Consider the following 15,857-nt stretch of genomic DNA (forward strand, 5'->3'; position numbering starts at 1 on the left):
ACCCAGGAAGAGGAGAGGGGGCTGCGTAGGGGACACACCCAAGAGGAGCAGAGCAGGCTTTCAGCGGGAGCCAGGGGCGGTGCCGTCCCATCATTTAGAGCACCAGGTCATCAACAACTAGGCCGCGGCCTTTAGAAGTCAATGGAATAAATAAACTGGAAAAGGTTGAAGAGAAAAAGCCAAAGAACGTGTAAGTAGAGGATTATACGGAGCCATTTAAAATTACAAAAAGCAGGAATAACAAGGCAGCAGATGGAATCTGGCCCCACAAGGCCTCGCCAAGCTAACTCTGAGAAGCACTGTGTAGAAAGTGTTCTCTTTATGTCCCTTGAAGCATTCATGGGGTTTCCTAGCCAAATTCTCAGGCTGTCTCTATGGCGCTTACAAAGAAAAAGAGTAGAGCAGTAGCGACGTGTCCCCTCCCTTCTCATTCTGCGTCCTCTTCGCGGCCTCGTAAAATAAATCTCCGGGTTCAATGAGACTGTTAATAAAAAGTGTTGTGGGGGCAGGAGATGCTGTTTGGGATTTCTCACACACAAAGAAGGAGAATTTCTCTAAGAGTAAACGGTGTTTATTTTTTGTTGATTTTTTTCAATCAAATGGAATTGCTTACTTAAAAAAAAAACTTATCTCTTTTCTCTTTAAATACTACAGACAACCTCATTTTATCTCAGCAGACACCTAGAAACAAAACACTGGACCCACCAGAGAAAACCGGGCAATAAAAGCATCAGAAATTCAAGTCAACTATGGAGAATTAGTGTTAGCTGGCAGCTCTCAATTCTAAACACAAGTGTCTCAGAACCTATTGGGTTTGACAAAAGTCTCTTAGAACTGGGGATCTGGGAAAGTTGGACTCCTTTTAATGCTATTCCAATCGTTTTCTGCATAGGGAAATTAATGTCAATGCATCAAATGAAGACCCAAAGAAACATTTAAAAACATGTTTGACTAGTATTCAGTATGTGAGATTATTAAGTAATAACTTGTCTTCCTAGTTAACCTTGTCCTGGAATATATATAGGTTATTTGTAGCCGCCACTGCTATAATATTTTCTGAAGGATGCCAAGCTGTATGCAAGATCTTTTTGCTAAAGTCCAGACTGTCGACACTGATCTCGTCTTTTCTCCGCTTGCCCCCCACGCACACTTTTCGCGGTTTTAGAATAGCCCGGGGTTTGCTGTTTTCCCTCGAGGCCTCAAGGGTGACATCACGCTTGGTGTTTCTGTCAAACATCCTGAAGAAGTTGTTGTAGGAGCCTGTCATGATGACGCTGCAATGGAGAGAGGAAATAAATAGGGAGTGACTGAGTGCTCTGGAGAGAGGCAGTAATCTATCCCCGTTGTGTCTTTTTGGAGCTAATGACATCACATCGTGGCCAGCTTATGATACCCTAAGTTGTATTGAAAACAAAAAAGATGAAAACCCAAACAGGCTCGATGGTGTGACTGTGGTCTAGGTTTTGAATCACTGAAAGCAACAAACTCTTTGGCTGGTTTGGAAATGAAGGGCTGTGATAATCCTCCTTATTAATTCTGTTGGATAGATCCCTTATCTGGGTCCGTAAATGAGTCCAGTGGTTTTAATGATCCCAGCCTGACCTGCCTTGGGATTGTGAGGCTGGAGAGAGGTCAGGACAGGAGGACCACGTGGAAACAGTGGTTGTGCACATTTAAAGCACGGTCGCAGTAGTGGGGAGTCCATGCTGCCCAACCTCCACGTCTTTCCCCAAACAGTCAGCATGGGGGGAGACACCCCGAGTGTAGAGTGCACTGACCCTGGCGCGTCCTCCCCATGCTGAGAGCCAGCTCTTGATTCAGCCTTGCAGAAAAGTTACAAAGAAAAAAAAATGGATGTCATCATGGTCTCTCCCTCAGGAAGACAGTAAACAAATTCAAATCTTAAAAGAACTTGGGATGGGAAAGAAGCCCTGCTAGTGGATTGACAGATGGCTTCCATATTTTTATAAGACTTCTCCATCCTCAAGCGTATTGATGATTTACCGAGAGCAGTGACTGTGAAAGCTTTACAAAAGCAAGGGATTCAGTCTTTACTGGTGATGCTTTGTACACAGTGGCAGGGTGAGAGGGGGATAATGCTGCCTCAGTAACATCCCACAGGGGCTGCACTGGACAGGCTGGCGTGGCCCTGTCTCAGGGTGCAGCCCTGATGGTTTAGCTACAGTGCGAGAGAATATACCTCAGCTGTGCTCACATGGTGTCAGTGCATAGTCATGTGAGGGGGAAGCTGAGAGCATGGGGCCATGGCCAGGGGGAAAAGGTTTTTAAACACTGGGTCACCTGTGCCAGGCAAATCGATCAAGGGTGAGATCTGGTTACTCTGGCCCAGGGAATGGATGTTATGAAATGTGTTGGTCTCTGTAGAATAAACTGTTGTTACCTTATCAGGAAGGGTGCAGAGTACTTGATCACTAAAATCTCATTTTGCCTTATGTTATCCCTGATGGGGGACTTACCCATGATCACAAGTGACTAGCACAGTGTCACACTGTGATGAAGTGTCACACTCAGGCCTCCAACCCACATGTGCCTGACCCCCAAGGCCTAGCACGTAGCCACTCGGCTTCACTGCTTCCCATGAACTGCCATTTTCTTCCCCCACCACGACTTGATCTCCTTTCCAACAGAGAGAGTCCTTCTTGTCTGTCTGTTGATTTTTGTTTGTGTTTTTAAAACTCTCAATCTTACCTGAACCAAGAATTGTCTTGGTTATGGAAAGAAACCGTGACGTTATGAAAAAGAACGTAGACTTAGGATTCAAACTGAAAGTTTCTTACTCTTGTCTCTACTACATACTGGCTCCTGAGCTTGGGAAGGTTACTTTACCTTGCTGAGCCTCAGTTTCTGCAACTATAAAATGGGGATGATGAAACCAACTTTGTCAGACTGTGGTCAGAATTCTAGAACATGACGTGTGAGAGGATGACAAATAGGTACTTTTTGAGTTTACGTTAACAGAGGTTATTGAATCAGTAACAAATAGGAAAAATCTCTTAACAATATATGAATCAACGCATTGATATAAATATACAAAGAAGAATGTAAAATGCTTCCCCCTGGGGAGCTTTGGTTCCTACATCACATCTGTAGTCTCTTCCCTCAGCCCTTAGACCAACTGGGTGCCGTGACTTGGGTCCTCTGCCACATGGTGACTCTTTCCAGGCCTGCTAAAAGGAAGGCACATTTTGGTTCACTGGCAAAGCAAGCCAAGTAACGGTCAGAAAAGCTGGTGTTTTACAAAAAGCTCCAACCTCTGAGTGCCTTGCCATGATCGAATGGAGTGCTTCCAAGCCCTATTGCGGGTGCTGCATTCCTCAACAAACGAAATCAGCTCCTGGTAGCCTGTACTTCATTCTGAAAGTCAGGGAATCATCTGTATTTGTCAAACTAAAAATGAACCATTAGAAGGTAATATGATGTATTGTTGAAATAAAAGGCCTTAAAACAATAATAAATCACTTTGAGGGGATATGATGAATGAGGCCAACAAGAATTTGGCTAATGAATGACTAGGGCCTTTGGCCAGGTCTATGCTAGAAGTGGCCAGGAATGATTTTCAACCTAGAAAGTGCACTTTGCAAAAATCTGAGCTATTTATACTGGAATTTGCGGGCAGATTATTAGCGTTCTTCATCTGAGCCATGTTGACGTAATTCTGGGGGTGTCTGATATGTATAACAGAGGATGTTCTCGTTGATGTTAAACGGTCACCTGTGCCAGTCTTGAAAAAGGATTTGAGGGTCTCAACACATCCTGCCCTTCCTGCCCGGTCTGAGCTCAAGGGAAATCCAGTGACCCACACGGTGGACTCCTGCCAGGCCCAGGGGCTGGATTCTCATCACCCTTTGATGGTGACCTCTTTAGGATTGACTGTCCAGGGCCTCGGCCAGTACAGGACCCACCTTTGGAAGGTTCCCTAGCTGCAGAGCCTCTCTTACCTGTCTGACCCATTCCACACACACTCAAATTTATCAAAAATGCAGTCATTTTCGTAGAGGGAGCACAACTTGCTGCGGAGGTAGTCATGCACCTGTTGGGGAAATAAATCAAGAGGGTCATTTATTTTTAAAAATGATTATTTCTGTGAAGACCTCCTCTTCTGACGGAAGCTGTTAATTCTTCCAGTATAAGTGTGCCTTGAATCAGATGGCCCAGGTCTGATTCCAGATTCACCTTCTTGAGCAGTGGGATATCAGGATGGGTTGGTGAGCTGCTTACATGGTGAGTGTGGCTACCTAGGGAGCCAGTAGCGTAAAGAAGGGCCCAGGAGGTGGTAGAATCCCATTTTCTAAACTGATTTACTAGTAGGCATTAGACGACACCATTCACTTGGTCTTTAACTCAACAGATGTTTATTGCTTGCCTGCTATGAGCTTGGGCTAGGCAGTGAACAGGATACTCTTGATGTGTTTTCATCCCAGCATAGGGGCAGGTGTGCATTCACATGGGCCTTTTATTCTGAGGAAGGTGAGGAGACCTCGCAGAAAGGATTGCTGAGCTGTCTGTATTGTGATAATGTAAGACAGCAAAGGCAGGGAGGCTGGTGATAACCTGGTGACAGATGTTGGTTTGGATTTGGTGAGAGCAGTGGTGGGAGGTGGTCAGCTTCCCTGGCCTGTTTGCAGGGAGAGCGGATAGGACTTGGGGATGGTGCACCTATGAAGTGTGGAGGGAAGAATGGGAATCGAGATGGCTCTTTGCCCTTTCTCTTGAGCAAGTGGAAGGACGGAGTTGCTATGTGCGTTTTTGGGTATGACCATTTGGAGATGCCCATGCAGGTGGAGCTGTCAAGGAAGCTCTGATGTAAAGGTTGCAGCCCTGAAGTATGCAGCATTTCTCCTCTGTTTCCATTTTAAGAATCCAGGTTACTACTTGAGAGTGAGGAAGGGCAGGGGAGGCTTAGGAGTCAATGCTGAGTTGCCTGAAGGCACTGGGGCCCCATGAAGTTGTTGAATGTGAATTTTACATGAGATCATCCAGCATGGTTGGGTCATTCATCCCATGTTCCATGAGGTGTTCTGGGTATCGGAAGCTCTAGGAGTCATTCGGTCAGTGTAAGTATTTATAACTCTGCAAATGGCCATTTGCAGTCAGTCCTGGGCCTGGTCAGGGTACCTACTTAACTGCTTTGGTGACCAGAGAATCCGTGTGCAACGCTTGATAACTCTGCTGTATGTCAACTCACTGTTGTTCCCTTCCTCTCCTGCCTTGGTTTGGGCATCCCGGAGGTGGTACAGGTCTGATGTAGAAGGCCTTTTCTGTTTGTAGGGTGGAAGATCTCTAGTGATTGTTAAATGAGTCACTGAGCAAAGAAGCAGAAGAGAGCCTAAGGGTAAAATTAGGACTGACTGTTGGTCCTGACCAGGGTTTGGCAAATCTTTTCTATAAAGGGCCAGAGAGGGTAAATATTTATGCTTTGTGGGCCATATGACCTTAGTGGCAAACACTCAGCTCAGTCCTTGTAATGCAAAAGTAGCCTCAGGTGATACATAAACAAATGAGTGCAGGTGGTGTTCCAGCAGAACTTTATTTACCAAAACAGGTGGGGGACAAGATTTGCCTCTGGGTCACAGTTTTGTCTACCCGAGGTCTTTCATGCCTTTTCTGGACTTTTCATTGACTTGTTTCTAGGTTCTTTGTCCTAGAGGAAATAGAAGGCTGGGGCTTCTGAAGGGAAGTATGCCAAGCTGGGAATTAATCCAGTGGTTACTGGAAGCCAAATTTGTTGTTGTTGTGTAGACACAACTCAGAGATATTGTAGGTTCCAGACCACTGTAATAAGGTGAATATCATAGCAAAGTCTGTTAAATAAACTTTCTGGTGTTCCAGGGCATGTATAAGTTATGTGTACACTGTACTTTAGTCTATTAAGCATGCAATACATCGCATTATCTAAAACACAATGTCTATACCTTAAGTAACAAATAATTACTAAAAAAAATGCTAATCGTCTGAGATTTCCAGCAAGTTGTCCTCTTTTTGGTAGTAGTAGGTCCTGCCTCAGTGTTCATGGCTGCTAACTGATCACAGTGGTGGTGGGACGAAGGCTGGTGTGGCTGTGGCTGTTTCTTAAAATAAGATAGTAAAGTTTGCCACATCGATGGACTGTTTCTTTCACAAGTGATTTCTCTGAGGCATGTGATGCTATTTGACAGCATTTGATTCATAGCAGAGCTGCTGTAAAAATTGGAGTCAATGCTTCAAACTCTGGTGGTGGTTTATCAACTAAGTTTATGTGATAAATAAAATCCTTTGTTGTCATTTCCACAGTCTTCCCAGCATCTTCACTGGGAGTAGATCGCATCTCAAGAAACCACTTTTTTTGCTTCTCCATAAGAAGCAACCCCTCACCCTTTCAAGTTTTATCATGAGATTATGGCAATTTAGTCACACCTTCAGGCTCCACTTGCTATTTCCATCACATCTGCAATGATTTCCTCCACTGAAGTCTGGAACCCCTCAAAGTCCTCCCTAAGGGCTGGAATAAACTTTTTCTCAACTCCTGTGAATGTTGATGTTTTGGCTTCTTTGTATGAGTCACAAATGTTCTAAATGGAATTGACAATGTTGTATCCTTTCCAGAAGGCTGTGCATTTTCTTTGCTTACACCTATCCCAGAGGAATCGCTATCTAGGGCAGCTATCGCCTCATAAAGTGTCTTTCTTCAAGAATAAGACTCAAAAGTCAAAATTGGAGTCAACCCTTTCAAGCCCTGCTTTATCAACTGTGTGTGATATTCTAAATTTGTGTTACTACATATGAAAGCAACATTAATCTCATTGTATGTCTCTATCAGAGCTCTTGGGGGACTAGGTGCATTGTCAATGAGCAATAATACTTTGAAAGGAATCTTTGTTTCTGAACAGCAGGTCTCAACAGTGGGCTTAAAATACTCAGTAAACCATGTTGTAAACAGACATGCTGTCACCCAGGCTTTGTTGTCCCATTTGTGGATCACAGGTGAGTATATATAGCATATTTCTTAAGGGCTCTAGGATTTTCAGAATGGTAAATGAGCTTTGTTTTCAACTTAGTCACCAGCTGCATTTGCTGTTAACAAGAAAGTCAGCCTGTCCTTTGACCCTTTCACGCCAGGCATTGATTTCTCCTCTCTAGCTATAAAACTCCTTGACGGTACCTCCCCCCCCCCCCCCCCCCCCCCCCCCCCGAAGAAGGCCGTTTCTTCTACATTGACAATCTGTTGCTTGGGGTAGCCACCTTCATGAATTATCTTAGCTTTCGTGTTCTGCAGCTGACTTCCTTCCTTAAACCTCAGGAACCAACCTCTTCTAGCTTTCATCTTTTCTTCTGCAGGTTCCTCCTCTCTCTCACCCTTGACAGCATTCAAGAGAGTTAGAACCTTGCTCTGGATTACACTTTGGTTTAAGGGGATGTTGCGGCTCATTTGACTTTTCTTTCTGGACCACTCGTGTGTTCAGTGGAGTAGCACTTTTAATTCCTTTCAAGGACTTTTCCTTTACATTCACAACTTGGTGAACTGTTTGGCCTAAGAGGCCTAGCTTTCAGCCTACCTTGCTTTTTACATGGCTTCCTTGCTCTGCTTAATCATTTCTAGTTTATGATTGAAAGTGAGAGATGTGTGACTCTGCCTTTCATATGAACACTTTGAAGCATTAGGGTTATTGCTTGGCCTAATTTCAATATTGTTGTGTCCAGAGACTCTGGAGGCCAGTAAAGGAGGAGAGAGATGGGGGAAAGACTGTTTGGTGGAGCAGGCAAACACACACACAGCATATATTGATTAAGCTCACCAATTTATATGGGCATGGTTCATGGCACCCCAAAACAATTACAATAGTAAAGCCAAAGATAACTCATCACAAATCATCATAACATGTCATAAAGCTTAGAGACGGTAAACATGACACAGAGATGTGAAATGAGCCAGTGTGTTGGAAAAAATGGCACTGGTTGACTTGTTCGATGTGGGGTTGCAGCAAACCTTCAAGTTTTGTTTTTGTTTTTTTTTTTTAAAGGCAGTATCTGGGAAGTGGGATAGAATGAGACATGCCTGTACTTTAGTTTTCCCAATTTTTTTTTTTTTTTAGCAAAAAAGATGAGCCAAATAGCTTATTATTTTCATCCTTATCTCCAGGTTCCTCATAGCTCTGATATGCTATGGAGCACTTTGTAGACAAGGCACGGATGTGAGTGTTCTGAGAATGGAGAAAATGGTTTTGAAAACACAGAGTTAAGCAGTTTCTATGATACAGAACTCAGAATCCTACAATGGTCAGGAATTGTAAATCTCTAAGAAAGGGATAGATTACTATTTTATTTCACCGCAATTACTCAAAAAAAAAAAATTTAGTTCGGCCTATGCTCTTCTTTGTAAGCTTTTCTTGACCTCTGAATTTCACTTTTGGCATTTTTTTCTTATAGAAACATAAGTCAATAATAAGTACCAAAACATGTGTGTTTGGAAGTGTGAATCTATTAGTAGAAACCACATTGCCAATAACTCTATAAATAGTTCTTGAAAGACAAAAGTCATGAGTACAAAGGAAAATCTGGTCTGAACTAGTATTTTCTCCTCCTCAACAGCTAAATTTTGAGCTGCTCCTGCTGCCTTGGCTTGAAGTCATCCAAAGAAAAAGAACATTGGGTGTGAAGGTACGTTATCTTTATGTTCTGTTGCTAAAACAAGAAACAAAACCTTAGGCAAACAAGGTGGACCAATCTCCACCAGAGGAGAGAAGAAGGTTAAGGTAGGTTCATTAGAAATATCTAAAACACAGAGCAAAAGAAAACTTCAGACTCACCCAATTTGATGTTTTTTTCATGATGTTCCAAATACTTGTTGTCCATGTTCCTATTGTGTATGGCTTTCTTGACACTAAACTGAACCTCCCAACATAGAGGTTCCCAAATTACAAACTCATGGAAGCCTGGTGTTGTACAGTTAATGAACTGCTCATGAGGCTGAGCAAGAGTCAACTCTAGTGGTTGGTTCTTACATTTCAGAGGTTGACAGACTTGCCTTGTGAAGAGTCAGGTAACAGATATTTTAGGCTTTGCTAAAGCTATAATGGGTTATAATTCCTCTGCCACAACTATTCAACTCTGCCACTGAAGCATGAAAGAAACCACAGACAATATATAAATGGTCAGGTGTGGCTGTGTTTCAGTAAAATTTCTTGCACTAAAACAAATGGAGGCTAGATTTGGCCCACCAGCCACAGCTTGCCAACCTCTGTTCTGTAGAAAAACTTGAAAATAGCTGATGATTGGTAAGTCTACAGTTTGTTATTCCTGGAAAGATACTTGAGAACAGTGGATGCAAGTATGAAAGTACATGGCAGGAACACTACTTACTTCCCTCCCCAGGGAAGGCATCCGTAACTGATGATGGAATTATTTCCCTTTGGGCCAGCCGTTGTAGTCCTCGTCAACAGTGTTCTAGATATTTGGTCAGAGTTTATTTACCATCTTTTATACTGTATGTTACCATTTTTGGTTTGGCATTTAAATTTAAATTGCTTCAAAATATGCTATCTAAAGTTCAAATAAACTTTTGTAACATTGCATTTCAGTACAATTTCAAAGCCTTTGACAAAGAACACTTCCACATCCACCACTAGCTGAACTTGGTTTGAGAAGCATGCTCTTAAAATGCTTATTATTCTATGTCACAGCTCACTGTGTTCTAAAACTAGCTTTGTTCTTAAAGCCATTCTCTAAAATGAAAGTACTAATTGCTCCTGCCACTGAAGAGCCTAAATCCAGTTTTCTCTATTCCAGGCTTGCCAGCAGGCCACACCTCTGTCAATACCACCCACGCTCAGGTTCTACTTGACATTGCCCTCTGTTTGGTATTAAGGATTTGTAACACTACATGTTTGTCTCTGCAGCTGGAAGAGGACATTCCAGTTGGCTGTAGCCCTGCGCTGAAGAAAAGTGTTGTGAAGAGGGGCCTTGAAGTCCGGCTGGATCTGGAGAACAGTAAGACCCCAAATATACAGGGCAGGCTACTGCAACCACAAACCATCTCAATTACCTATGTTGTCCTGATTTCTGGTCTCAAAACCTCATAGCACCTTGTGTTACTCACAGTTGGCCAAAGTTCTGGGGGTTCTCAATCTTCTCTCTCAATTTCTTCTAAAATGTTGGCTTTTCTTGTAGCCATGGCAGTAGCAGGACTTTTGCTCATGTGTGTCAAGGTGGGGTAGGTGGGCTCCTTGCTGCTCCAGACCATGATTCCTCAGCTCTTTTGAAGTCAGATTGCCAACTAATCTCCCTGCTGTCTACCTTGTTACAGTCAGCAACAGGACTCAGAACTCTGCAACATTCCTTGAACCAATTTTAGGACCCAGATCCCCCTCCCATCATTCTTCTGGTCTCCTAGTTACGTGGCCTCATCATTCTTAATGGATTTTTTCCCTTCACCTCCTTGGTCATGTTATGAGACTTGGCATGACTGTACTTGTTTAATAAGTACTAATCTATGCTACCTCCTATCTTTTTAGTTCACTCCCTTTACTATCTTGATTCTATCAATTCTTTAAATCCATTTTCCTGTCTAGTTTCCTTCACCCATTATTTCCCTCCTTACTACCTGAGGATCACTAGTCCATCATTATAATCATACCCTTAGTATGTACCTTCAAAAAACTTGACTCTCTCTCCTTCCATTGTACTCAAGAGGATCCTTGAGCAACTCTAAGACACCTCCATATTCAACTCACTCATAATGAGTATTTTATACTTCTCACTCAGCCAATAAATCTTGCTTCTTTTGAGAAAACAGAAGCAATAAAAAAAAAACCCATCTATTTTTCCCATTACAAAATTTACAAGCCTCTTTCCTTTGATGGATGGATTGTCCATCTTCTCATCTAAGACCAGTTCTGCAATGGACTCTGTTCCATCTGACTTCCTTCAAGCACTTAGCTGCTTGAATGATTCTTTCTCTATTGGCTTATTCCCATCAGCATAAAGTATACTGTGACATACTTTCCTTATGTCTGTATCCCTCATTACAGAAACCACCCCAATTCTCTGTTGCCCTTTAGACTAAATTTCTTGAAAGAGTTACCTGTACTCATTACACTCACATCTTCCACTTACAGTCTCTCTTGAAACCCACTCAGTCAGACCTTCATTGATACCATTCACCTACACTTATATCCATTTGCCTATTTTCAATCCTTTCCTATTTGATTCAGCAACAGCTGATTCCTTCTCCTTGAAATAGTCTTTCTGGCTTCCAAAACATTCATCCCAGTTTTCCTTTCTTAACCTGTAAACACCAGGTTCCCAGGACATGGTCCTGACCTCTTCTTTTCTCTAAGCTAGGATATACCCAAATTCAAACTGAGCTGTCTATTTGCAGTTTCTGGATATTTTTTTGGCCCAAGATGCCCCAAACAAAATTCTTGATTTCCTCATGTGCATAAAATGGCAGCACCATCTTCCTAATTGCTTAGGACAAAAAACCTTGGAATGATCCCTGGTGTTGTTTTCCTCTTACATCACACATCCAATTTGTAGTCAAAGCCTACTGATTTTACAAGAATTTTGCCACTTCCATTGCTCACATGTTCATCTGCGCTACTCTCAAACTTTGCCAGAATGTTGCAATAACTTCTTAACCGTTGTGTTTGCTACCATGTCCCCTATAGCCTCTCCTCCCTAGCACAACCGTTCAAAAGGATGGATATTACGCTATGTGAGTTATGTCTCAAGAAAAAACGTGTAAGTTAAATCCCTATCTAAAATTCTCACACTTCTTTTAATCTAACTCAAAATATCTTTTCTTCCATTGTACTCCTACCTGAAATGAGCTTCTTCAAATTCTTTCTACCTCAAAATCTGTTCTTCCTCTTCTAAAATAAGCCATTCTAAACCTGCCTTCTCCTTTGTTCCTTTTGTCCATAAATCTACCAGCCATTTAGCTGTTGCTTAAGCCAAAAATCTGTACACCCTCTTGACTGTTCTTCCCTTAACATTGAATCAGCAAGCAAGACTCACAGACTCTCCTCCTGCTTCTCCCTCTATCTACATTGCTGCCAATTCCAGAGCCCCAACTGTCATCATCTCTTCCAAAACCTTTTAATGGTTTTCTACTGTATTCAGCCTGAAGACAAAATAACCTAATGTTCTTTGCCAGGGCTTACATTTCTAGACTCTTCTTGGTAATCTTGAATATGGAACATGGGCAGAAGGAAGATATAAAGAACTCCTTTCTGAACTCACCACCTATGAACAGACTATCCTTCTAACAGTATGATTTTTCTGGCTAGATTCTGTCATTCAAGACTCAGCCTTAGGGTTTCTTCTCACCAGGCTGACCCTCCCTGCGTGTGTTCCCTTGCATCACTGCCTACTCAATCCCCTGTTCATCATCTGGCTTCCCCACCAACACAGTCAGCTCAAGGAGAGCAGGACCATGTCTGTCTTGTTTATCTCTGTATCTACAGTACCCATCCCACATTAAATGCTCAGTATATACGCGTTAAATTGAATTCAAGTTCCTCCTTATGTACCCTTGTCTAAATCCTATAGCCATTACAGGCTGTACCATTTTATTGAATTTATGATGATGTACTGTCTTTTACTCTTGTGCACTGTAAGCCTTTGTAGGCAGAAGCTGACTTGGAGGTCCACAAAAGATGTGCCTTATGTAACTACGGGTGGGTAGTGGTCCATACCTGGTAAGTTTCAATGGGGCGGTTTTCCATGTTGAGATCCCAGACTTTAACGGTCAGATAATCTCTGGTCATGATATACCTCCCACTGTGGCTGAACTTCACATCCGAAATTGAAGAGATAATTTCAGAGAAAAACGACCTGTTGCTTGGATCTTCGGGCTCTTCAAAAACTGCACCACAGAAACAAAACAAGACAAAATGAGCACATGCTTTTCAACTATCTCTACCATGTATGGGCCAGCTAGATAGTCAACGGTCTAACTTGGAGTAGAATCTGTAGAATGTGAATAAGGTACTAATAGAGAACCATCAACTCCCTGGAAGCAGAAAAAGTGGTTACTGGTTTCTGTGTTTTCTTTCTCATGGAAGGTCTCGCATGGGACCTGTATCACCCATGAATCTAGCCCTGAGAATTTCCAAACTCCAGGTCTATGGTCTCTGTTCCACAATTCCCCTGGTCTTTGTGTGTCACCTCACATATCAAAACTTGGAGTCATCTGAGATGCTTAAATATGTGTTTACAGTTTTTTTAGATATAAAATTACATACCGTCCAATTTGTTCATTTGAAGTTTACAGTTCATTGTTTTTTTTCCGTATAATCACATACTTGTACTAGCATCACAATAATCTAAATTTCAAACCTTTTCATCAATCCACCCTCCATAATTCCATACCCAGTTGCAGTTACTTCTGATTCCCTACTCCTACAGCCCTAGGAAATGACTAATCTGTTTTCTTGTTCTATGAAATTATCTAATCAGGAAACTTCCCATAAATGGAATTATACGATGTAGGGTTCTCCTGTGACTGGCTACTTTTCCCCTTAATACTCTTTTTCCAAGCTTCATCCATGCTGTAGTAGATATGAGTACTTCATTCCTTTTGATGGGTGAATAAAATCCATTGTATGGATATACCAGAGTTGGTTTATGGATTTATTAGTTGAAAAATACTTGGGTTTCTACTTTTTGGCTATTAGAAATAATGCTACTATGAATATTCATGTATGAACTTTTATGTGGACATTGATTTTTCTGTCTCTTGGGTCATGGTTTTTATTTAACAGTGTCGCTTTGCTGAGCCTCAGTCTTGTCTTTTGTGTATATTGTCCCTTTGCTCTGATATCCAGGCACCTCTTACCTCTCAGTAGCTTCAGTTGATTTCCACTTAGAGGAATAAAGGCACAGCCCCTCAGTTGGACAACAAGACCCATCAAAAGCTGCTCTAATGTATCAATCCTGATTTTGAACTTCTCTGGTTCAAATAGAATGTATAGAATATAGCTTAGGTATATTTTGAGTGTTGCCGTTTCTATGCCTGATTATTCTGTCTTCACTGACTCAAATTCTGCTGGACTCCTATGCCTCATCTTCCACATACCATCTTGCCTTAAATAATTTTTTTGTGAAAGCCCCAACCCCCCACTTGGTCTGGCCCACTTACTTAACAAGACCGTTGGTACTCTCACATTGCTATTTAATAATCCACGTGTTTGTCTTACTGCAATTGCAGTGTGAGCTTGTTTTTGGTTTTTCTTTGTACTTAAAGTCTTGCACACAAATGTTCAATAAACATGTATTGCTTGATTAGAACCAAAGCTAGATTAAATGAATGAATTCTTTGCCATCTGGGATGCACAGTTACACACGATTGCCCATACTTAATTTTAACCGATAACAATAGCAACTGAGTATGGTTTAAATTAACAAGTGTTTGGATCACAGTTTTAGGCTAAACCAAACATGAGCCTGCAGGTTACACATCCTCCAGGGGCGCCTGGGTGGCTCAGTCGGTTAAGGGCCCAACTTCAGCTCAGGTCATGATCTTGCAGTCTGTGAGTTCTAGCCCCATGTCAGGCTCTGTGCTGTCAGCTCAGAGCCTGGAGCCTGTTTCAGATTCTGTGTCTCCCTCTCTCTCTCTGCCCCTCCCTTGCTCATGCTCTGTCTCTCTTTGTCTCAAAAATAAACTATAAAAAGAATTAAAACCAACCAACCAACCAAACAACACATTCTCCAGAGATTTTTCTTTCCTACCTGCTCCACACTGTCAGAGTCCGTATCAAATTCTGTGTAGAAAACTCAAGACTACAATGAGTTCTCTTTCAAATCTTGTTGGAATAGCCAAAGCAAAATCCTCATTTTCACCTAACCATTTAAGAGAACAAAAAACCCCTCATCAATCAGAACCGAACTTGAGAATTAAATCCAAGGAAACAGAAAAACCTCTTGGATTTTAATCAAGCATTAATGAAGGCCCCTGACCTTGAGAACTAGATTTTCACATTAGTTTCCCTCCAAGGGAATCTCATTAGGACTGCGGACTTTACAAATAGCAGGTAAGCCCCATGCCAACATCTCAACAGACAAATGGGAGCCTCGAGGTTTGGTCATCTCCACCTGATGCACCTGCAGTAAATGGGAAGGGATGAGCAAACTGTGCTCTGGAGTCCATCAATTTCTGCCTCTGTCACTTAGCAGCTGTTCACATTTTATTTACTACTCTGAGATTCAGTTTTCCCAGCTGCAGAAGGGGGATGCATATTGCTGGGAACATATGATTGGCACATTGTAGGTTCTCAATAAATGTCAGGAGCTATTTTTATCCTCATTAGCATGCACTGCTTCTCTATCAGCCAATCACATTTTATTTGAGACTGAGACGCTGGGGCTGAGGACTACAGAACTTGCGGGCTATTGAAATGACGTAAAGAATGTTTACAAGGTTATACCTAGCAATCTGTTCTCCACACACATGGCATATTGGAATGCCACTGTAGCAACCTTGTAAAGCCCGAAAATGACAGCCACCGAAGATGGAGGTGAAATGAAAGGTGACAATTCTTTCATCAGCCCACTGCCAATTCTTCTATATAACACAGGGCAGGCTATAGATAATGTACTGGCCAGTTGCACCTAATTCCATGTCCATGCATACTCAAGTCTTAATACCAAGTCCGTGACTGATTTTCATTCATTCAGCAGCAACACTGAATAGTACTGATAATTAATTACTCTTGTGAACAACTAAAGCATAGAGAGGTTTTGTCACCTGGGGACAATGCAGCTAGACTGAGGTACAGCTGCATTTTGCACCCAGATCTACCTGACTTCCAAGCTCTTGTTTTTCATGATGATTCAATTCTGCCTTGTATCATGTACAAGGC

General features: G+C 42.1%; 1 protein-coding gene across 1 annotated transcript in view; it reads right to left on the reverse strand.

Moving 5' to 3' along the window:
* Window positions 1-766: 766 nt before the first annotated feature.
* LOC120248361 (serine/threonine-protein phosphatase 2A 55 kDa regulatory subunit B beta isoform) overlaps window positions 767-15,857 on the reverse strand; it is a 59,040-nt gene continuing 43,949 nt past the window's right edge. The window contains exons 3-5 of the mRNA XM_039256697.1: window positions 12,693-12,862; window positions 3,960-4,051; window positions 767-1,274 (exon numbers count right to left, since the gene is read on the reverse strand). Of these exons, the coding sequence (XP_039112628.1) occupies window positions 995-1,274; window positions 3,960-4,051; window positions 12,693-12,862 (542 nt within the window). The 3' untranslated portion in view covers window positions 767-994. The remainder of the gene's footprint in view (window positions 1,275-3,959; window positions 4,052-12,692; window positions 12,863-15,857) is intronic.

The sequence above is a fragment of the Hyaena hyaena genome, unplaced genomic scaffold, assembly GCF_003009895.1.
Source record: "Hyaena hyaena isolate Hyena2069 unplaced genomic scaffold, ASM300989v1 scaffold_585, whole genome shotgun sequence".
Lineage (NCBI taxonomy): Eukaryota > Metazoa > Chordata > Mammalia > Carnivora > Hyaenidae > Hyaena > Hyaena hyaena.